The sequence below is a fragment of the Numenius arquata genome, chromosome 10, assembly GCF_964106895.1.
Source record: "Numenius arquata chromosome 10, bNumArq3.hap1.1, whole genome shotgun sequence".
In the NCBI taxonomy this organism is placed as follows: Eukaryota; Metazoa; Chordata; class Aves; order Charadriiformes; family Scolopacidae; genus Numenius; species Numenius arquata.
This window is the reverse complement of record NC_133585.1, coordinates 7690279-7714297: the sequence shown is the minus strand read 5'-3', so window position 1 is coordinate 7714297 and position 24019 is coordinate 7690279. Positions and strand designations below refer to the sequence as shown.

General features: G+C 37.5%; 1 protein-coding gene across 12 annotated transcripts in view; it reads left to right on the top strand.

The window, feature by feature from the left end:
* The window catches only part of KCNMA1 (potassium calcium-activated channel subfamily M alpha 1), a 479530-nt gene that overhangs the window by 435241 nt on the left and 20270 nt on the right, over positions 1 to 24019 (top strand). For 8 of the 12 annotated variants that reach the window (XM_074155313.1, XM_074155312.1, XM_074155311.1 and 5 more), the window contains one exon: positions 20799 to 20912. In XM_074155313.1, coding sequence (XP_074011414.1) covers positions 20799 to 20912 — 114 coding nt within the window. Of the gene's footprint in view, positions 1 to 20798; positions 20913 to 21618; positions 21703 to 24019 lie in introns of all 12 variants that reach the window. The other 4 variants (XM_074155305.1, XM_074155303.1, XM_074155306.1 and 1 more) reach the window with 1 other exon arrangement.

Here is a 24019-nt window from a genome sequence, read left to right as displayed (position 1 = left end):
AAGGCAGGTAAACAACAGCCTATTTTAGTTGGGAGCATTGACTAGGGAGGGGTTGTTCTAAAACCAGTTGCTTCTGAAAAGAATTATCTTCCCAGTAAATTCTCTGCTTATGGTATCCACAACTCCTGATTTTGGTTGCAATGCTTTCAGTACAGTAAATTTTCTTGAAAGACCTTGAATGCAATGGTTAGACTGTCAGAAGCAATTAGATCAATAGATAGCACAATCTTTACTGGAAGTTATATCTAATGTGACATTTTTGTCTATGAAATGCAGCTTGAACGTACGGTAGACACAACTATCATGACAATAGTATAAACCAGGTGATTCAACTTTTGCTGGTCAACAAGCAGCACGCTACAATCACCTCACGGCTCATGGCTGGCAAATAAGTACCTTTATTTACAGAGCGAGTTGTCATTTTACCTTTGGTGAAACATTTCTGCATTATTTGACATACTTACTTATCCTTAACACATTAGCTGGTACAAACCTTAAGTATTGCCAATCTGAATTTTTCTAGATCTGAATGTATGATTTTGAATTGAGACATTCCTCACCAACACCATCCCTTGAAAGAACATTCTGTGCTGTGCTTTTATGTGACTCCTATTACTGATCATAGGAAACACAGATATTAGAAAATCTGGGTGTGTGGAAGAATGTCAGTTGACCTGTGACAGGATGTTGAAAAGAGAAGAAACAAAACAAAATATGTGAACAGCCTGAGAAACATGAGTTAAGCTGCGAGATTTTTGGTGAGGGAATTAACAGTGTAATCTTACCCTTACTGTTCTAAATAATAAGCTAGTTTAATTTTGTAGTCACTAAGCAATGGAATCTCATAGGGAAACCTTATATATAATTTATGTTTATGCCTCCAAAAAAGAAAAAATAATACAGTCATTTAATTGATCGGTTATTGAATACACGAAGATCTTTCCAGTTTTTATCTGTGATTATTTCACTCCAGTCTCAGACAAAAGATGACACCAGTACAAGAAGTGCACCATAAAAAGCAGGATGCAAAATTATTTAATCATCAGATAAGTCATAATCATTGGCCAGTGCTGCAGTACAGGGCCATATCTATAAGTCCTTTGTTCTAAGTTGGTAGCAGAAAAAGAACCCATAAATTTGGGGATTTCCTCAGAGCCTCACTCTCATCACCTACTTTAACACCAAAGTCAATTCCAGTCCTAGGCATATAAACATTCATCACCAGCCAACCTTCTGTATCCACCCAAACCTGACCTTTCCAACCAGGGACATAGCATTGCACCAACAACTGAACCCAGATGCAATCTGAGAGGAAAGGCCTCGTAGAAGGAACAGGAGGGTGGACATATGACAGCAAGGCTTCCTGATAGGGAAAGTTCTGTAACAACAGGGCTGCCAATTCCCAACGAAGTAACTGCAGAAAGAAAGTCTACTTAATTAATCTGGTTTATATCAACAAAGGATTTTTTCATTACTAGTTCAAGATGAACTTAATACACACACAGCAGTTCTAATGCAGGAACAAAGACTTGCTAGTGTCTCCTTATAGTGTTAAAATATTCTCAGGTTTTTGAACTAGGAAGCATTAATTATCTGGACCTTCTATAAGTAGTGTGACAACACTTTGTCCTCTGGTCCGCCTGCCTTACGTCCCAACTCATCCTGCCAGAATTGCATCTTAACCAACCCGAGTGCTCTGCCTTGACCTCCTGAAGAAAGCAAAAATAGCTCACAATTCCAAAGCTCAGAAAAAAAAAAAAAAAAAAAAAAAAAAAAAAAAATTCTGGACCAGAGCTACAAAGGACCCTGGAGTACCCAGAGAGGATGACAGTAAACTATCTAAGTTGTCAAATCTATGTTCATCCATCAGCTGTCTAGCAACATATGACCAAATGCATGACTACCCAGAGCTGTGGATGGAAACAAGGTGTCTTTCTTGGAAGGAAAAGCTTTCTAACTGTTCTGGAAGGATTTAGTCTCCTTTCAATAAAATGTGTAATTCTACTCGAAAAGAACAAGAAACTTCCAAATTGGACCTGTGTTGTTGAAAACTCTCATGGTGAAAGCATTCTCATAGCTGTCTGCATTGAACGTTTCAAAGCTGACTGGGCAACTCCTTAGGCTCGCTGGAAGTTAGGGGTGCAGACTCTGATGTCCTGCAAATGAGCTTTTGGAAATCATCAGGGCAGTTTGTTGCCTTTGGGAGACCTAGATTCCAAGGACAGAAAGGCCAAAGTGTATCCCACTGAAGCTGCATCAAGCTATCACTTTCATTGAGGTATCTCAGCTTCTGAGATACAAAATATTGTAAAGTCGGCACTGTAAAGCTTGGCACACCTCTTTACAAAATAACTCATAAACTCAGTCAGGTGGCCATTTGTGACAAGGGAAGTCCTGGTTTATCTTGCAGTTCCTCTTACAGATGTTGACTGGTTGTCTTCCTAGAAAGGTTGGTAGAGGTGTGTTTGTGATGGGGAAAATGTCATCCTCATGTACTGGATATTTTTTTTTTATTGTGCCTCGACCCTTCCTGATTCTCATTCTGTCTCCTTAAATATAAGGTGAGATTATTTTATCAAGAAGTATTTTGGAGGGAAGATCAAAGAATGTTAGATCCATATTAAGCATTTGTGCTCCCTTCCAAAGCACCCAGGAAGATTGAATCTGGGATGGGCTCTGCCTTGGCAGTTACGTTGGAACAGCTCCAGCATTTCTCCTTTCCCTCATTCTGTTGACCTTTTCCTCCTTTCTTCTTCAAGTAGCATCTTATTGACTTGTTCCCATTTAGTTTTTCATGTTTCTTGCATTTTCTTTCAAGTCTTATATTGTAGGAATTTTACTTGTTGTTTTACCCACCAGATGAATGGGGCCCAACACAAAGTATTTTTCTTCAGTTGCAACTAAAACGGCTATTTGGCTTTCTTCCCAAAAACCAGAAAGACAATTATACTTAACTGTTTAGAGATTTATAAATACTGTACCAGAGTAGCCTCTAGGTAGTAACTTTAGATATCCAACTCAATAATTTTCTTTTATTGGATAGTGATTTAGATGTTATTTTGAGCCCTATATAATAAGAGCAGTACATTTCATTAAAAAACACTTACTAAACAATAAAGAAAAGCAATCTTATGGCTCCAAGCAGGTCTAAAGTACAGAAAGGGGAGGCTGTATAGTAACATTTTTTCTATGGACATTACAAGACTGATCACAGTACAGCAGGGTAGATGTACTTCAGCATAGTAACAATTGCAGCTGTTTTCTGAATGACTTCAACTTATGAGAATTTTCCCTAGGAACACTATTTCAACACTTGAGAGATCTTTTTAAGGCCTCCATTTACAGTTCTTGTAATAGATCCTCCAACAAGAAAGAATAAAGAGAAAAAAATAAAGAGGGGATGAACTCCTGGGTAATACATCTCATACATCGTGGCAGGATTCTTCTGGGGAAAATCCTATAAAATCAAGTAAACATACTCAGAATTTTACACACCGACTTTCAAGTGTAACAGATTACACAAGCTGAAATAACCTTGTACAAGTTTAGTTTCGTTTGATCTAGTTATTTTAAAAATCACTTGTGGCTTCATCATCATTTTTTTGTTGAAGCTGGCTTAAACTTTTATGAAAAGGACAAAAACAGTTAGCCACTGGGTTTCATTAGATTCATTTCACAATCTGTAGATTAATTCTTAAATTATTGTAATTTTTGATGGACTTAGTGTCATGATATGCTGCAAAGTAAAATATTGACAGGTAATCTTTTTCACCTCTACCAATCAATAATTCTTGATTGTTTTATCTCTGAAATGTTAACAAAAGAGAGAGAACAATAATAATATTATCAGGATTGGAAATGAGAGAAAATTCTTAAACAAGGGGAAAGGATAAATACTGCCTGAAATGCTTGGTTAGCAAAGGTTTTGTATCACTTTCAGAGATAACTGTATTGTAGTGCTGTTACACATGTTTTTTATAAGTTCAAAACACTAATTTTATTCCTGAAGGAGGGCTTTGTGGTGAATGTTGTATCTTATTGCTCTTATTTTATAGTCATAAGATAAAGGTTTTAAGTGAAGATTTCAGAATATAGGGTTTGATAGTCATAGATGCAGTTACTTTTTAGGCTGTTGTGGAATTCAGTGTTCTGTGGCAAGCCCAGCACTGTTCACTGTGTTTAATTTGTTATATTACATGAAAATGTAGAAATAGAGAGTCTTACTTTCAAATACAGAAAATCAAACTCTACTTAAGCCCACTAAATAATTTCAGAGTTTAAGGAGTTACTTAACCTCCTTAGGAAAGCATATAAGTAAATGTAGAATATTAAATGTAGATGTAATATTAAAAATAAATAAATGAATAGTGCTGGCTAAAAGTGAAAGATTTGGGGTAATTTTTCTAAGTGTCTAAGTGAGCTATGACACTATTTTTAATCTTTTAAACACTTAGGTTCCTGTGTGTCTTTGCAAATCAATGTAATTTAGGTTCCAGTATACTTGTTATACTTCAAGATAGCTCATAATTTCCTAAATCACATAGACATTTTAAAAAATTTTCTCCTAGACAATATCACTCCTACCAGTCACATTTGCAAAAATGACAAGTATTTTGCATTGATATCATAGTTATTGGTTTGTCAGGGTTAGTGTGGAGGTTACACCTGATTAAGGGTGTTTTTATGCTGTGTGTTTCTGAATGCTCCTTGTATTTTTGCTAGCATCAGTTGTTGTAAATGACAAAAATAATAATCCAATTAACAAAATTTTGTACTTGGTTGGTTATTGTTTAAATAATTGAATTTTGAAATGTTTGTTGTAGTTCAGTTTCATTATTATTTTTCCAAACAAAGGCTGACCATCCTAAGTAATGAAGTTAATAACTGAAAAATGAGGTAAGGGTATCCTAACTTCCTAGCACACGTCCCACATCACTATTTGTTCACAAAACCCTCCAATTTTTGAAGATTATGTCACTGTGATAAATAACTCAGTACTACCTTTTTGCAACATGCACATAATTTATTATCCTGCTGAACCAGATGGATCAGCTGATAGCTCTTATTTATTTTATGGTAGCACACTGGAGCTCTAGATGGGATTAAGAGCTTGTTGTCATAGTCCTGATATATACAAGAATAAAATATGGCCTTTGCCCTGGCAAGTTTACAATCTGATGCCTTGCTTGTTCCAAAACTTAAGTTATGTACTCAATGTTATACAGGTTAATAAATCTCACTGACTTCAATGAAACTATCCACCTGTGTAAAGTTAGATTATGTGCAAGTCTTTGCAAGATTTGGACTTAAATAAACTGAAGAGGCTGGGTGGGAGAGAGGCTATTCACTTGACTGTGTTTCCTGTGCCACAGAAGGTGTCTATGTCAGGAGTCATTCCCTTCTGTCAAAAAGGAGCTCGCTAGCTTTCCAACCTTCACAAGAAACCCCACCCAACACGGTTTGCAGTTCTTGTATTTTCCTTGCAGCTGGATGCTAACATTAGCTGCCAGAACATACACACATGGAGAGCAGTCTCCTGTCTCTCTCAAAGTTTTTCCTAGGAAGAGAGAAAAACAATTAAGAGAAGAGGTTTTCAATTCTGTTGCTTATAAACTAAAAATGTTTTGGGGAACGGCTGGAGAGACATGCTTCTTTGACACAATTTCCCTGTATTTGAGCAATGCTGCAAGGTCCTAGCTCAAATACCTTCAAGCTTCCACAACTGCCTCTTTCTCCTGTGCTTTCAAGACAACTTCTGCTTCAGCAAGAGAAAGATAATACCGGGCAAAGGAGGTAGATGGTACAGTACATCAAGCACGTGATTTCACACTTAAACTATAAATATATTTAACCATCCCAAGACTTATAAATTCATGGTGACTCTATTTTATTATTATTTGCTGTTCAACATCTTGAAAGCAACCCCCTATTATGAAGGTGTACTATTTTTTGCATTTCTGATGCTGAGGAATAAAAAAACCCTGCTCTTTTTATGAGCATTAATTATACACCAGGCAAGGAAGCAATTGCCTCTATGTTATGAAATATTAAATCAAAATGCTTCCTGTTCCCAGATGTCCCAGAGATAAATACAGCAGTATTTTGAAGCCCCACTTGGAGCTGTTTTGCCTGCAAATTTATAGTTTTGTCTCCATTTTCAGAAAACCCTGTTTTATGTGAAGTATAGCACTCTTGGTAGTTTTTAAGGAGCAAACTCCTCCGGAGTTGCCTATGTAGGCAACAACTCTTATGTAGATTGCACACCAGGGATCTGAAGTTGAAAGGCTCCTTTAAGATGACAAATGGGTTGAAAGTGTTATTGTCTTTGATTGCGTGCCTTACATCATCTGTATGTAGGAATAAGAGAGCTATACTTTATCTTTAGCCATTTTATAAATATTTAAGTCCTTATAGTTGCCTAAAGATATTAAAGCATATTTTACAGTAGTTGGAATATAAATATTATATATAGCACAAGATACCAAAGTAGTTTAATGAATTCATAATTTTCTGTTCACTTTTATTGGAATGTGTTTTATATTCCAAAACTTCCATTTAAAGAATAAGGGACCATTCTGCTCCCTGACAAGATGTGAGCCAATAGTGAACGTTATCAAGGTTGCTTTAAATGATGATGTGGGACTTCAATTAGCAAGAAGAAAGGGAACATGGGTATTAGAACGTAATACCCATTAGAACTCTGTGTTTTAACTTCCCAAAAAAGTATTTTTGAATAAACTATTTGTTTTTAAAGTCTTTAAGAAACCATAAGGTGTTTTGCTTCTCTGTTTCTATTTTTTAAAAGTTCTTGATTGCAGAAAGAGATACATATCTAGATCCAATTATACAAGAGTAGGTTTTTTCAAAAGTTGAAGTTTAGTTTCTAAAATAACCAACCATAAAATCTTTTGACATTAAATGTATGAAAGGTCTGTATTTCATGGCTCCTTGAATACAAAGGTGTGTTGGGGTTGTAATTGTGAATCTTTCAAATTCCCATCAAATTAAAAAAGAATTCTTTTTAATATTTCACAGTTTCTCTGTTTCCCAGTAGGAGTCCATGCTGGGTAATGCTTGTTAATTACCCACAACAAAAGTAGACACACAATGCTGGTAAATTACCTGACCCTTTGCATTTTAATGAGACAACAAGGATTTCATGAAGTGATGTTGTTTCAGTGGTTAATGGTGTCAGCAATGTTGTAATTGTAGGCTGAGGCACATTAGCTGCAAAACCACATGTAGGAAGGGTTTCTCTCGACAGGCCCTTTGGAGAATAGAACAGGGTATTATCATTAAGCCTATGTCATTTGCATGCTGCTAATCACTTACTTTATTATCTTGTGTATCCATTGTCTTTCTTTAATTGCTCTTTAAATGAAAATTAAAAATAGTTCCAATGCCCACGATACTTGTGATAGCATCTTGATTATGAAGATAACTTCAAGAAAATGGAACATATAGATAATATATTACAGGATTACAAGATAGTTTGAAAGTTATATACCATAGCAAGCAGCCTCTTGAGCGTAATTCTGGTATCTTTCTTTGCTTCAGTACGTATTGTTTGTTTAATAAATGGTTATTTATATGCGTAAAGGTAGGGATTTTTTTAAAGGACATACATGAATTCAGAGATCAATGTCAATGTTTTTGCTTTAGTGTGGAAGAGATACCAAGCACCGATGTCCAGCAGATTCCGCCAGTCTAACAGTGTTACAGGAGAAAGCTAGATTTGGGTTCTTTGTTCTTCCCAGTTAAATCCTAGTCTGTGATATCCATTGTAGAACAGCAGAATCTAACACCTGCTAATGAGTTGCAGAACTTCGACAGCTTACAAAATAGTTGACATTCTTTTATCAAGACAGAGCTGTTAATTTTTATGCTTGATATGGTTAAATTTGGGGTAGCACAGACTTTCCATAATAGGCAGTCTCTAAAAACTTGGCAGCTTCTGGTTATCAAGAACCTTCCAAACCTTTCAACATCTGCAGAGTTGGATATGCAGGCTGAACTGAGGCACCTCCTTCATTTAAGAATCAATACTGCTGTGCTCCTAATAATTTATTTTTGCAGCTTTTCTTTTTAACATCTGAACAAACCAAACCTGAAAAAGTAAATCTATGAATTTTGCAGATGGTATGGTATGAATTATTACTGAAGGAAAAAAGATAAACTTTGTTCTTGACTAGTTATTGTGATTTAATTTTATTCAACAAACCCCAATAAGATTATGGTTATGTGGAGTTTTTGTACTGACTTATTTGGATACAAGATTAAGATTATATAAAATTTCTATAATGACATAGGAATCTTTCACAAACTTTCCTTAGAGCTTTAAAGTAGATCCTATGAAAGTATCATTGAGATTGGACCTTTCATGTTGATTTGAGATTTTTGAGCATGATTACTAGTTAATAGTGAGAGACAAAGTATCTCTACAGTGTAACAGCGTATATATTTTCTGGAAGTTTGACTTTACAGAGTTTTCGCTTAAATGCATAGGCAGGATTAAAATGCGATTGGATGTCCTCGTAGAATTTCCTATTTCTGCCAAGTTCATGTCAGTCTGCTTGTTCTGTGTCTCACAATGATTCTCCAAATGAGGGCAAAGATATCTAGACATTTTTGAAATGACTCCTCCTCTAAAAACAAAGAAGAGAGGTGTCACCGAAGTCAGACAGTGTTATGTGGGGACTGAGAAAATGTTGGTGGAATTGTTTCTTGTTTGTTTGAGGACATATGGATTGGATTAATAATGCCACAGTTATAGGAGATATTCTTAAGACCAAATGTTCCATTAGTGTGAGCTTGCTCAAAAACAGTTTATGCTGTAACCAAAACTAAATTTAGAAAAGGTACTTGAACCATTTTGTTTAGCAAATTAAGCTGTGTATTTTAGAAACTATATCTCCTGTAAATCCTCAATAATTTGTGAATTGTTGCCGTTCCAACTTTTCACGTATGAAGAAGATGTCTTGCTAGAACAGTAACTTCAAACTTTTCAGAAATAAATTCAGCTATATAAAAAAGTCCCTATTGAATTGATTTAGCTAACCTACCATGGATTTAAATCAGTGTTTGACAAGCTGCTTAAAATAGCATATTGGTGAGCTCTTTCTTAGAGGACAAATATCAAAAAGATTTTTTTGAATTTAGCAACCTTGCTGTTTCCAGTTTAATAAATGTGGCTAAGCAAACAGATAAATCTCAGATACTCTGTTATATCCTAGTTGATTTCATTGCCTGCCCCTTGTTACCAGATCTTCTTTAGAGTTCACAAAAAAGGGATTTTGCCACAAAATCTTGGAACAGGATCCTTGATGTATGAAATTCATTGAGCTTTTAAACACAGATTTGAAGTCTTATTTACAACATTTTCTTAGCTAGACACATGGCATGTAAAGTAATGTTTCCATTCTCAGCTCCTCTTGTTTATTTTCAGTGTCTAGCACCTACAGTAATTTTCCTAAAAACTAATGAAAGTTGCAGGCTTTTTTGGTTTTGAATTTCATTATTAGGTGTTCATGAGTCTGGTGTGAGACCTAAAATTCATGAAAGGGAAGAAATCTTCTTTTTTCTTGTGTAACAGTAGAGATCAAGTTGATAGCTGGGAATGTGGAAAGGACCTAGAGTGTTTCCTTCCAGGTGTTCATGAGAGGATGGACTGGGGATTGAAGAGCTCTCTGCTCGCCCTTGCTGATCAGTGAAGGGAGACAGGGGACAGCAGTGCTTTCCTGAGCTTTTCCTCCAAGACTAGTACTCTCTTGACTCATTTCTTCATAGGACTTTCCTCATGTGAGTCAAAGCAGGAGCAATCCTTTGATAAGCAATGGAGAGTTTGTTAGGTAGGGAAGTGCTTATGCAAAGTATCTTGTGATACACATTCCAAAATACTCTCCTTGCAAGAGAGGGAAGTGATTCCGCTTACTTGCTCAAGAAGTGCAACCTTGCCTTTGTGTCTCCCAAGTTTCTCAATGTTTGAGAATTTGATTATTATTAACTCTTTAATTAAATCTTCAATTCAGTTCTTGAGTGGCAATGTAAACTCTGTCTGTCTGGACATATCTTCCGTGTAGGTCTCCCAAAGGTAACAAATTGCCCTGATGATTCCCCAAAGCTCATTTTCAGGGCATCAGAGTCTTCATCCCTAACCTCTAGCAAGCCTAAGGACTAGCCCAGTCGGCTTTGAAACATTCAATTTTGAAAATATACTCCAAACCCTTGGATGGTGTTTCCTTATTCCTGTTTCAAATAGGCACCATTTGTTATTTGCAAGATTCAGATTAAACTGCACCAGGCGTGTAGTAAGCTACCTGTTTGGATCAGGAGGGTTTTATTTAAAGAAGTATACAAATACTCCTTGAGTGATTATCATTCCCCACAGCGGTAGCTGCACTTGGGTGCCAGTGATTTGTTGGGCTTTCTATGGAGAAATTGGTCGAGTTAGTGTTATGCAGACTGGCATGGTGCAAAACAACTTGATATTCATTTTCATACATGATATCTACTGAGATGCCTTTAACAGATGTATATTCTGAAGCTGTGTGTATTACCGAAGACAAAGAGCATGACACTGACTTTTTCCGCATATTTATGATGTTCAATTTGGAGTTCTGGTAAAAAATTTTGGCTTGTGGAGAAACTTTGTAGTGGTATGCTGAAAGCATGAACCCCAGAAGGAAATTCTCTTAAGCCTCTCTTTAAAAAACATATTCACACATGAACACAAAATGCACATTCCTTTACTCTGAGCATTTAATCAAACCCTGAAGTTCTTAAAATCCAAATTTCATCTTTGGGAATCACCTGCACAGTGTCACTTGACTACGTGCTTTTATGACAACCTGTCCACTAAAAAGCTGTGACAGGATTTGGTGAAATCTGGCAGGATTGGACACAGGCACAATATGCTCTCTAGTTGGCAGACTTTGCCAAGAGTTGCTTTTTTACAATATGGAGTAAGACGGGAGAAGAGCTTTTGGATACTTGTAAAAAGATTAGGCTGCAGGAAATGTGCAGGAGGCCTATGGAGCACACCTGCCAGATAAATTAGAGGTGGTCTCATTCTGAATCCAACCTGTCTCAGAGCTCAGCTCTGGGAATCCAGTTCAGATTTCTTTGATAAAATGAGGCTTTAGCCCTCACAGTTAAATCTTTGATCCCCAAGACAGCCTTGAATGTGGGATTTTGGGTTCGACCCAGTCTATAGAGAACGTAATGACATTCTACCATAGGTTTCCAGCTCAGTTCCAGCTTGAGTAATTTACAATTCTGCTGGCACTATTTAGCCCACACAGACCATGAAGTTGACTGTAAGTCCAAATTGATGGAAAAACAATATTGCTAAACCAGAGTGACAGATGTTGATTATCACTAAATGTCTGTTTAAGCGTTTTGTATGGATCCATTTCCTCACTCCATACACCTGAAATTTTTGTAGAAGTTACAAAGTAATTGTACTTAAAGATGTGGAATCATCTGCTAAAGAAATTGTTGGAATACATATTGCAAAAAATGACTGCTGTGGTTATTACTGTTGCTGCTCAGGGGAGCTATTCAGATGCCTCATTTATTGGAGCTTAATAGATTAAAAGTCCAAATTGAGTCTCATGATATAAACCTAATCAAATTCTAATCTACATAATTTTCCCATAAGCAGCAATGGGAAATTTGTTTAATTTATGTTTCAGTAGTTGCCAATCATGTGTTGGAGAGCATTGCTAATTTTATTTATCAAAATATTTTTATTGATTGCTTGCTATAACATCTGGCTTTGCTCTTCCTTTTTCACTAAGGAAAAATTTACTTTATTTGATAGAATGTAGGATATAATGACATAATGTAGTGTCTCGCTTAACATGCCAATATATCATTTTTAACGGTGAGCTTTCCATTTTATTTGTAGTTATTGAATACCTGTCTCTCCAAACTAGGTAATATAGCTTAATTTATTTGATAAGTTTTATTCAGCATATTTATTTATTTTTGCCTGAGGTCTAAATATGCAAGGTTGATTAATGATTAAACTGAAAAGAATTTGGCATCATTTTATACTAAATTCTTTTAGCTGCAAACATATGCTACACTTAGATGCTACCAACTTTGTGCCCTAAAATTACCTAGTGTAGAAATCTATTAAATGGTAAATAGAGAGTAGGGACAATTCAAAAATTAAGTTTTCAATTAAAGTGGCTAAAAAACACAAGAACTATAATTCCTAGTGTTATTATGAATTAAAGTGTATTCCATAATAATTGCTGAATGAACACCTGTTACTGTTTCTTCTCTCTCTTTCCAAATATTTGTATAGTCCTTGTGGTTCTTTCTGAACAAAATAAGAAATAGAAAAGAAAAAAAAGAGTTTATGAGAATTAACCAAACTACTCTTTAGCATCTGTACAGTATTATTAGAAGTAGGTGCTATACCTAGAGGTGCAGTCCACCAGAATGAATGGTCACTTGCTACCGAGAGATACATTTCCAAGAGATCAATGTAACACAACTAAATTCTTTGCCAACAGGAGTAGATTTTAGAAAAGCAGGTTCATGATGACAGAGAAAGCGGGGGAAAAATAGACAGAAAACCAAAGATGACATTACAATTAAAAAACAAAACAAGGATTTAACAAATCCAAGGCACATAGTGTATTGGAAGGAGTTAAAATATTCTCTGACCATTTTGTAAAAAGGTAGCATAAAATTACTATGAACACATCCCGAGCAATAGGGTAAGTGTGAAGTAGTTTGGAAACTTGTCCTCTGCATTCTAGAAGTCCTTTGTCTTGTATTGTGTGTTGTCCTAGGTGTTTCCAATTAGAGAATTACCCAATCATTCCTCTGTTTCTGGAGATGGCCTAGAGAATAGATGCTTAAAGACAGCTACAAGATGGTGCTAACTATCAGGCAATAAATTCCTGATAACCTGTCCCTCCTTGTTGCACAGTGGAGGACCAGCGGAGTGTCTCAGTTTAATATTTAATTTCCCTTCTTGATAGCCTAAAAGCTCCATGCAATTATCCTGGTTTGCTTGGCTGTAACCATTATGCCTGTCTTCATGACCCTCATAGGTTTCTGTGATTTAGTCTTCCCTGTGCCATACAGTGCTTTAAAAAATAAGAAATTATGTTCCTAAGTTTTACACTTTCAGCATTGTTTGCTTATGCGCTAGAGATTGAATAAAAACTCGCTGATGTACTCCTGGAGTACATTTTGTGTTCAAATAACAGGAGTTCCAGTTCAACCTTGGCTTTCTTAGCTGAAAAAACCCACCCCGAATAGGATGTCAGGCAAAAGAAACCAGTAGCCTAGGCAAAAACTTGCTTAGAGCTTTACAAAATTGCTCTAGCACTTAAAAAATAAGAAGACTCAAAAAATGAAATTTAATTTTGTTTTCCCTTTACCAAATATAAAAATAAATTCAGTAAAATTGTTCTTGATCCCACTGAGAGTGAGAAGCTCTTGTCAGACTAATACTGGCCAGGAATATTTACTGTATAGAGAAATAAAGGTTCCATTCTAAGAGACATGATGGAAGTGCTATGGCTAGCAACTACCTGTTATCTCACTTAAAGTGAGCAAAACAGCAAGGAGAGAGAATCAAGGCTGTGCTCTGCAAGGCAGCAGTAAAGAAAGCCCATTTGTTTTGGTAGCTTTGGGTTGCGTTAGCTCAGCAGAGCTATGGTTTGGGCAATTACCACGTGAGAATTTGGGAAAAAAAAATAAATGAGGTGGTTTCAGGTGGTCTTCATCTTGATTTTTTGTGTTTGATAGTGAAACTCAAAATGACACTTTATTGTGGTGCCTTAAACCAGGAAACACTTAAACTGGGGAAAGACTCGTATAAGTACCTGTAAATAAACCCCTCTAGGTTATCCAAGATTCTGCACTATGCTTAAAATGTAATGCTATTTCTAACATATTGTGCCGTTCACAACTGAAAATGGAAACAATGTGGTATCATTCAGTGCTAGACCTCAAGGTGATGAAGCACCAGTCCTTCTCTTGATCTTTGTTATTACAGCTTAATCCTGCCTCACTAGAGCAGCACAAGAACCAGTAGAACTATAAATCCTTTACACTTTCAATACATGGCACCACTAAAGCCCCAGGGACGGTTCTCACACTTTGGGGAGCAGAAACTAGCATTGATTGCACTATGCTTTCATCAGAGCTTTGATTTGGACATTTTCACTGTAGGTTTCTGTAATTCAACAGTATGGGAATGAACGGACGTTAGAGAGGAGCACTTCCTTGGGAGGAAGATGGCAGCTTGTTCTCTTTAACAGCATCTCTCAGCTTTCGGTTCTCCTGAGGTTGTTCCAGTCCCAAAGCATTGGAGGGATGTTACAACTGAGAAAGCGATCCTTCTTCACCCTCCACTCTCTGTAGATTTAGCTTGGTCTATGTTTGGGCCCAGAGCATCTCTGAAGATGCTGCAGTCTCTGAGAGAGCTAGGGGCCTATGGAGTTACATCTGCCCTCCCACATTGCTCTCCTTTTCCAGAGCTTTAGAGAGAATCTCCAAGAGTTTATTAGATTTTCAGGCACAAATTACAGTAAAAGTCAGAACTGAAATCAGAATTTAGGATTTCCAGGTTCTGAGGCCAAACTGCTACTCTCTGTCTCAGACCACATGGGACATTGAAGTTAGAATTGTTTCTAAATTGAATGGCTGTAACAGATTCCCATGAATGTCAGCAGCTCTTTAGCTGCATGACTGCTGCTGAACTTTCCAGGTATACCCAAGCGGCTGCACTTTGGAGAATAACAGGTATAGTCTATCATTCAATTGAATTCACTGGAATATTAATGGACATTGTCAGCAAACAGTAGCAAAGGGATATAGCTGTGAGGTCCTTTTGTAAGAGAATTATTTCGTCTGGCTCTGCTTAATGAGAATCCTTATCCCATAATTCTGCATGATAACTTGTTGGGGGTGTGTTTGGCAGTTCACCACCTCTGTTATTCATAAATGCTCAAAATATGATTGTTGTTTCATGCTTTTTAGATGAGCCAGAGGTAGTTAATAGTATGTATGCTTTTAAAATTATACTTTGAGGGCTTTAGTGCATACATTACCCAGTGAATCCCATGGCACCTTTCTCTAGAATAGCATTATTTAAAGGACACTATCAATTTACATGGCACTTTAATGACAAGGCCACAACCTTTAGGTCTGCCAAGTGGATTTCCAGTTTGGGAAGCTGTGTTCTGCCTGCATAGAGTTCCAGTTTAGTAAAACATACATCTTCGAAAGGGAAGGGAGGCAAAGAGGAAGGGGTAAGGGGAGAGAGGAAGAGGATCATAAAGGATCCATTATAATCTTTTAGAACAGAAGATACTTTATAAATATTACATAAAATTCTGGTTTGAGAATATGCCCATCTGGGCCTCCGTGAAGTCAGTACAACAGAAGCAGTGTACATCCAAGAGCCAAATTTGTTTCTACTTTAAAACCCCAGTAAACCTTTACCTGGCCCCTCAGCAAACTAAAAGGATATATTTACTGCTATGTAGAGCAAACCTTCCTGCATTTCATGGGACATTACTCAGCCCAGTGAACTGCACGGGAATAAAATCCAGTGATTTATGGCCAGCACAATCAGCAGATCACTTGGCCATCAGGCCAGTTGCTCCAAACAACACGTAAACAGGGCAAACTATAATTATTGCTGGTGCTTTTAGTGGGCAGAAGTCACCGTTAAACCGTGCCAGCATTCCTTAATTTTGAACTTCATCACGGTGCTACTGTGGCTCCCAGAATACCTGCACGTTACTGCTGAGCCACAGTTAGTGTCCCCATGAGTTCCTGAGAGGAACATGTCTCAGCCTGGCTCAGGAGTCACAGGTCTCACAGAAGCCCAGTATTGCTCATCAATTCGTAAGTGGGATTTTGTAAGAGAACATCTTAAAGAGATGATTAGATCTTGCCTCTAATATAATTTTTGGCTGTTTCACCTACTTTTGCGAGCAGTAGTGTCCTAGAGGGAGCTGGAAAATATTTCTTTGCACAGAATCAAGATGTTGAACCAGTTGCCTTCCGCAGAGAACTGCAATAGGCTCAAGCTCCTTCAGAGCAGGTAGCTGAGTTAGGGAACAGGAGTGCTTGCCTCCCAAAGAGGAAGGGAATCAGCAACTCCTGACTGCCAGTCCTCACTGATTTTAAGTACATGAGGAGTCCAGAGCCTGTTTTCCCCTGAAGCATGATATATTTAATTCACTGTTTGGTAACATCTTGTTTCAGAGAGGCACAGGGGCTTGCTACCTCCTGTTGAAGTCCAAGCTGTTTCCTCAATTTGATGTTGTGGTGGTTATCACTATAGCCAGCGGTGGTGGGTTGACCCTGGCTGGCAACTATGTCTCTGCCCAGTCTCTTGCTCACTTTCCCTCAGTGGGAAGGGGGAGAGAAGCAGAACGGGAAAAGTGAGAAAAAAGAAATCTCATGGGCTGAGGTAAAGACAGTTTAATGAGTGAAGAAAAAAACAAAAAAAAAAAACCAAAAAACCCACCAAAACAAAACACAAAAAAAAACCCCCCAAAAATCAAGTGATGCAAATGCAATCATTCACCCAGGTCAGCAATTATAGCATCCGATGCAGTGGCTGCAGGAACTGATACGATTGTGCTGCACCTTACCTCTCCTAAGTGTTGGCAAAGAGAATTCCCTTCTCCAGAAGCCCCCGCAGTGACTGTGTTGCCTCACGCAGGGACTGTGCTCCGGCGTGCACAGGCCATGTGAATTTTACTCCTAGAGGTTGCTCCTGTTAAGCAATTGTAGCCACAGCTCCCTCGGTTGTTTGTTGAACAAGGAGACACTGTGGTTATAAGAAGATCACAACTATCAGCCCTGTTTTACGATTTTTATGAGCATTAATGGAACAAGGTTTGGGGACTGAAGGAGAAAATGGAATATGAAAAGGAAAATGAAAAGAGGCTGTGAGGAAAGCATGTCATTTCTAAATGAATGCTCTGTGCAGAGGAATTGAATCTTTTCACAGCTGAAAATGGATCTTAAATCTGATGCCTTAGCTTGTTTCAGCTTCTGTAATGAAATAGAGTTTTCCTAATACCCTGTGACCTGAATTTCTCCCTTCTTTATGGGTGCTATTCCTTGACGTACAAACCTGTATTTTCTCAAGTCAGCATTTGATGATGGATGTCAAAATACAGGTCATGTATTATGCATATAGCATTACCGATTTAAGGTGTTTACTTGTCAAGTTGAAGAAATTCAGAAATGTCACATTCACTGAATCTGCACAGCTGTCACTTGTAGTTTTTCATGCCTTTAAATGAAAGTTCTGATAAAGCAGGTTAGTTTTCCTGCAGTTGTTTTTTTCCTCTCTCTTCTGGAGGAATAAAATAGAGAGCCTATCTATAGAATTTACATTGTGACTTGGGAGCAGGAACGTGGCCTGAAGGTGTACGATGCCTTGTGACTCCAAACATAGGCACACAAAATCCCCAAGCACTCCACTTTTCTGTTCCTGAATATATTCCAAGACTGTTATATTTTTAAAAAGTGGATTTTTAGAAGTGTCTGAATTAAGCACAAAGAAATTAAATTAAGATAGCAGATATTTCTCACATCTTCCAAGTCCATAGGACAAAAATATTGAGGCATAAGTCTATTTTTCATTCAAGGAGAAAACAAAATCCCTTTTACATGCTTCCTGCATCTCAGACTGAGTGCACTATGTGTGCAGTGTGCAATTACAGAGCTCCTGCCAGTCTCTGTCTAACAGAAATGACACGTTTACTTCAATCTTCTAACACCATCCTAGGAAGACAAATATTTGAAGGGTTAGAGAGGTGGCTACAAATGGCCTTCGATGCAGAGTGTGCTTGTTTGTGCCTCTGCGTGCGTGCACTTTGCAGTAGAGAGAGGGCAAGAAGGACTTACACATTTAGATGCAGTTATGCCAACTTTCTTCAATTTACTTTTAGCTGGTAGGGAAATACTGATCTGCTCATACCATCTGAAGAGCCTGACTCACTGAAAGATGTTTTAGAGAGTGCATCCAGAGATGTGGAGAGAAAAGCCTTCAGGAAAAGGGGGGAAACAGAGCCTCTAGGGATGCTCCCAACAGTACAACCCCTAGAATACATGGGAACAAGATTAGCTGTCTCTGCTCTCAGATAAGCAAATGTAAAAAGTCTTCCTGTTTCCATTTTGACTTGTAGTTCTGCAGAGGACCCAGTTGGACCTGCCACTTTAGCCGCTCAAGGAGTCTACAGCTACTTGAGCTTTTTTTAATGCAGTGTGACTAAAGCCAAGTCTTGTCTTTCCTGTAGCATAACAGAATTCAAAACTTAAACACTAAACTCTGGAGCCGGCTGCAGAAGGACGTGCCACACTAATTCTCACCTGTCCTCAGATAGCATTCTCTCCCTATGGAGTCCCACTTCAATTTTCCTGCTGTTGTGAGAGTGCCAGGGTTACCTCTAGCTCATGAGGTGGTGCCTGAAGGAACTCCATTAGGTGCTTTTTGTGATTCTGAGAAATCCTAGGCTCTGCCATGCAGAAGTAAGCATTCAAGAGCCAATACGGCTACCAGTCACAGTGCCAGACACAAGGAAACATCTGCAAATCGATACCAGTTGGGAATGCAGCTCACTGTCACCATGCCGGTCTTATTGAATTAGTTTCAGCACAACGAGTAGTATTAAATGACCGTTACCATTGCCAACATTTCCAATTGTCTCTAAGAAATCTGCTTTCTAAAGATTTTGTATGCACTGGTAATATGAAATAGAATTGCTTTGCTGTCTTAGGCTTGCCTATGGCAATGTTTTTGTCTTCCAAGCCTGTTGAAGATACTACATCCAATTCTTTTCTCTTAAGGAATTTCTTCACAGACTTTTCACCCCCTTTTTACTTATCCTGTCCTTACAATCCTCATGTTGTATCTAACTTTCATGTGTTAGTCAGGAGGAAATTCTTACTGGTACCTCCCGGAGAGCTAAATAAGTCTCTTCTCAGTGATTCTAGAGTTATTACCTCTATATTCTATATGTGGTATAGACAAAACATAGGGAGAAATGAACTTAATATCGAAATCTAAATCCCATTAAATCAAGAAGTCCAGATCTAGTGGTCCTTATAGTCTGTATTGTTTAGGGACAGTTTTAGAATGATTGTAATTATCACTGGAAAAGAACCGTAAATCCCTCAGAAAATATAAAACCAGTATCACGTGTTAACAACTGCAGTTCAGTTTAGAGATTTTCTGGTTTGTAAATTAGTCTCCAAACTGAAGAAAAGTACAGCAGATAACATCATATCATCTTCCGAATTCAGGAGCAAATGAATGTATCAATGAATTTAAAGCAGTGATAGAGTTTCCACACTGCAAGAAGATAATGAAGTTACATTAGGAATTAACTTGGCTGTGATTAATTTAGAATCAGTATATGGAGGACTCAAAACTAATTCAGACCAGTAATGACAGAGGATCACAAGTCTGTCCCTAGATGTCAGGTTCAAAGTCAAAGAACTTGGGCATAATGTGGCAAAAAAATTGAATGTTTTTCTCAGAAATGTGTGTTTTAAAGTGAGCTTGGCTCAATCCTACTCCTAGCAGATGAATATTTGCTTAAAAATGTGGCCTTGAGATTGGTCTGCACGAAATCCTAAACTCAGACTCTGGCTTCACTGTCACTTCTGCAATAATGACACTAAATGAACATTCCCATGCTTTCCACGGCTTTAATGGATGAAGGAGATGGAATGCATTGTTTCAACTGTGAATTTCCAGTTCAACTGTTGCATGGACTTTAGTATAACTGCCTGTTTTTCAGTACTTACAGTCAAACTCCAAAAGGCTTTGCCTGGGTATTTTTTATTTAAAAAAAGAAAAAAAAAAGATTAAAAAAATGCTCAGTGTCAAGAACTCCATTTCAAACTGTGTAGAGAATCAGGCTGAAAACACAATCTTTTTTAGAGGTGAACCTTGCTGCTCTCTAGATCTTTTTTTTTCGTTGAGTGCCTGCCAATATGTTTCCTTTCCCATCTTTGTTTCCTTTACATCCCCAAAGGTATAAAATTCTTTCTAGTTTCTTTTCAAGCATTCCTCTTACATACCATTTGAAAACCTGTTTCTTTTTCCTTCCATCCTATCTTTTTTTTTCTGTTAGAATGGGCCCTTCCATCACAGTATTTCTATAATTATAATACTCGTAAAAATACATATTATGAAAGGTACACCTGAAAAGAAAAAAAACAAACCTCTTTGGATTGTATTGCTTCTGGAAAACATTTAGAAAATTTTAAATTCTGCATGTTGATCAAACCTAAAGTGGAAGTAATTTGTTCCTTGTGATGGTATTACTGTTTACAAACAATACTGTTAAAATGTTAATTAAGGTTTAAGGAAAAGTGTTTGTTTCAGGATTATTTGAAATACTAATAGGACAAAATTATACCTCTCTAACACTGAAGTCTTTATTTTTTAATTTATATTTAAATAAACATTACTTTTTCCATTTTGCATGTTTTGATGCAAAGGCTACCTAGGATAACAAAATAATTTTCAGATTCTCCATTAGCTACCAAATAGCTTATAGTAGAAATTACCTGCATATTTGTGAAGGATTATGCTTCTAAGAAATAATCGTTGAAAATTAAGCCTTTTTTTTAAAATGATAATTTTTCTTAACATACTTTTCTGGAAAAAAAAAACTTAATTAGAGATAGGGAATTCCCTGTTGGTGGGGTTTTTTTTAATATAGTTTTTCCTGTGTAAACTTTACCTTTTTTTCTTTTCTTTTGTTTTCTTTTCTTTTCATTTCTTTTAGGCTTTACACCCCCTGGGATGGATAGGTCATCGCCAGACAATAGTCCAGTCCATGGCCTGTTACGCCAACCATCCATTACAACAGGAGCCAACATCCCTATTATAACAGAGCTAGGTAAGAAAAGTTACCATTTATTCTTTCATGTACATTCCCATATCTTCTTGTAACTTCCCTTGTTATGCAGTCTCAGGAAAATTACCTATACTGTATCATACAGTGCTATGTTTTCTCTTCTGATAACTGTTTTGAATTACTTTCTCTAAAGAAAGATTAGTAACAGTTGTTTCATTTTATTTGAATAACTGAAATATATTTCCCTCTTCCCTTTGGGTTCTCTCCATTTTCTTAAATAAACACTCTATCAGACAAGATGCTTTTTACATAGTGTAACAAATAAGCGGGGGTCTTTGGGCTAAGGTTAGAAAATCAAAAAACCACACTAAGTATAAGCAGACATTTCCTGTGCATTTAATCAATAGTAAGAGGCCATTTGTTTATTTCTTCATGGTCCAGAACTGTTTAATCATGTGTAACAAAACTCTGTATAATAGTATGAGACATTTTACTCCTGAGAATACGAGGATGGTAGGTAACCAGGCTCTGATTTCCAATCTAGCTGTGGGTATTTATGTTGTCAAGTGGTGTGATGTGAAGTGCAGAAGCTGTTCTGTTTTTTTCATGGCAAATACAAACTTGATTTGTGGTCCTTTGTCCTTTTATTTTCCTTTTCAGTTTTATTTTTTAGAGCCTTACCTGTCTTTTTCCCTTACTTTATTCTCTTTCTGTACTTTCTTTTCCCCCTAAATACTTTACTTATTAGCTAAGCCTGGCAAACTTCTGCCTTTGGTTTCAATCAGTCAGGAAAAAAACAGTGGAACCCACATTCTAATGATAACTGAACTGGGTAAGAAGTGCCTTTTTCCTTCACATCACTGTCTTATTTTCTGTTGTTGTTGTTCTTACTGTCATCAGCTTTTTCTTTATTTATCTGGCTGTATCAGAGGGGCTACCCTCATGGCACTGCTTTGAATGTGTTTTATTTGTGGTTCTGGTTGAAATTGACTGTCTTGTTCTGGCCTTTCTTAATGATTTTTTTTTTCACGCAGCATCAGTAAACCTTTGATCACACTCGTCCGACCTGCCGGCTGTTTTCATAGCACCTTCTCACCAATTCATTTTCTTTGGCCTGGGTCCCCACCTCCCGGGCCTTCCCTCCCCCCCACCAGTTTTTCTCTCCTTTTCTCTCTCTCTTTCTCTTTTTTTTGTTATTTCAGCCTAATGTCAATTTGGTGGACATGCCTTAGCAGTTCTCACAGGAAGTCCAAGAAGAAGTAAAAGATATCAGAAAAGAAACCCCAGCATCATACTTTCCCTTAAGCTATTTGTTTGTTTATTTTGGGGAGTAAGCCTTTTCTCAGAAGCGGAGGTTCTGGAGCTGCTAAAAAGCAGCCAAGCTTCTGCACTGCTCCCTCTCCATAAAGACAGCTCTCGCCAGCTTTTGTGAGCAGTGTTTGATGAGCATTTCCTATGGCGCAGCGCCGCACATTCCAACCTACCTCACCTAGCCCGGAGACCTTTCGTAGAAATCCTAGTGTGCTAACTTCCATCAGGCAGATAAAAATATTGAGGATAAAACTGCACTTGCAGAATTCACATTAGATTTGTAGTACCTTGGAAAATGACACCACTCCTGGCTAGCAAGCTGGTGTCAAAGTCAGGTATTAGTCTGCCAGATGTAAGTGGAAAAAGAATGCCACTCTCAATAGTGCCTACTCTGAACTAGCAAATTAAACTAAGGCACATGCTCTTCAAAAAGTACATTTTGAAATGATATGGCAGCCTTTCAAATACTATTTTGCTCAAGAATCTAGAAAATAAATTGATAGCCATTGTACAAAGAAAGGAGTGTTGTGGATATTGGTGTTTGCTAGGATGAAATTCTTGTGACTCCCCGGGCAGAACGCTTCTCCATTTACAATACTGAGGTGTTATGTGTTCATGGTTACATCAGGGAGTAAGAAGTCAGGAATTTTAAATCCTACTTCATCTCAGGTCCTGACTGAATGATTGTAGCCAAGTACTGGCTCAACAAGGCTCTAAATGGATGATAGCAATTCTCATCTCTTTAGACAGCTACCGTGAGACCTTATCTATAGTTATTCACGTTTTGTAAGCTAAGCATGGCAAGCACAGTAGTATATACAGGTTGGAAAAGGAGTGGATGGAAAATGAAACTATATAGGAAGGAAGATCAGAATAGTAGGCAGAAGAATTTCTAATCTAAGAAGTCCAGAGTTGAAACCTGATCAAGTTAACAGCAGCTCTGTTGTTGTTTTCAAAGCTCGCTGGGTTGGCTTGGGAGATGTGTTCACATGGGGAATAGACACATAGTCAATGTGTGCAGCTTCAAACTCTGAGAAAGTTTTTAATTTCCCTTCCTTGCATGGGAACTGAAATTAATTTGTCATTTAGTAAGTTAAAGGGTATTTCAATGGCATAGCTAAGCAGTCTGTGCTTTCATGCCTGAGGAGGACTAATACGGAAATGAAATATTTCATGAAATATGATCCACTTGATACACCGATCTCAAGGAAACAACTATTTTTAGTGGAATGAGGTGTAGGCAGAGAGCTTAACTGTGACAATGAAATGCCAGAGAAAGTCTAAATGACAAATATTATTTTATTTGGGCTACAGCCTGATGTAGATTCTTTTTCACACTTGCTAATATAGAATCTGTGGCTTAGGAAGTGAAGTTATGGAGACAAATATTTGAACAAAAGGCAGTGCTGCAAGAGAATAGCTGGAGTATTGCTCATTCATTCAGACAGATGCATGTTAAAGGGACAGTTTATCCTCTTTTGTGCAGTAAGTGCATTAACACCACTCCAGTAAGAATCACAGCAGCACATCTAACAGATGCCTGTGGGCTATATCAGAGTTTTATGGACAGCCTTTATTTTACAACGGGGTTCTGGCTTGGTATCTTGTGATAACATTTCACTGTGCACACATACAGCCTTAGCCACTGTACCCGACCAATACAAGATTGTCTCAATATATAAAAGACCATCATCTCATTTTGAGTGCAGGCAGATGGTACCACGAAGCTACTTTTACAGCAAAGGGATAGTCACCTCTCAAGAGCAAGAGAGTCACCTCTTACAAGAATGATCGACAGATTTTTAAATGCACATTTTCACATCCATCTTGATTTCATT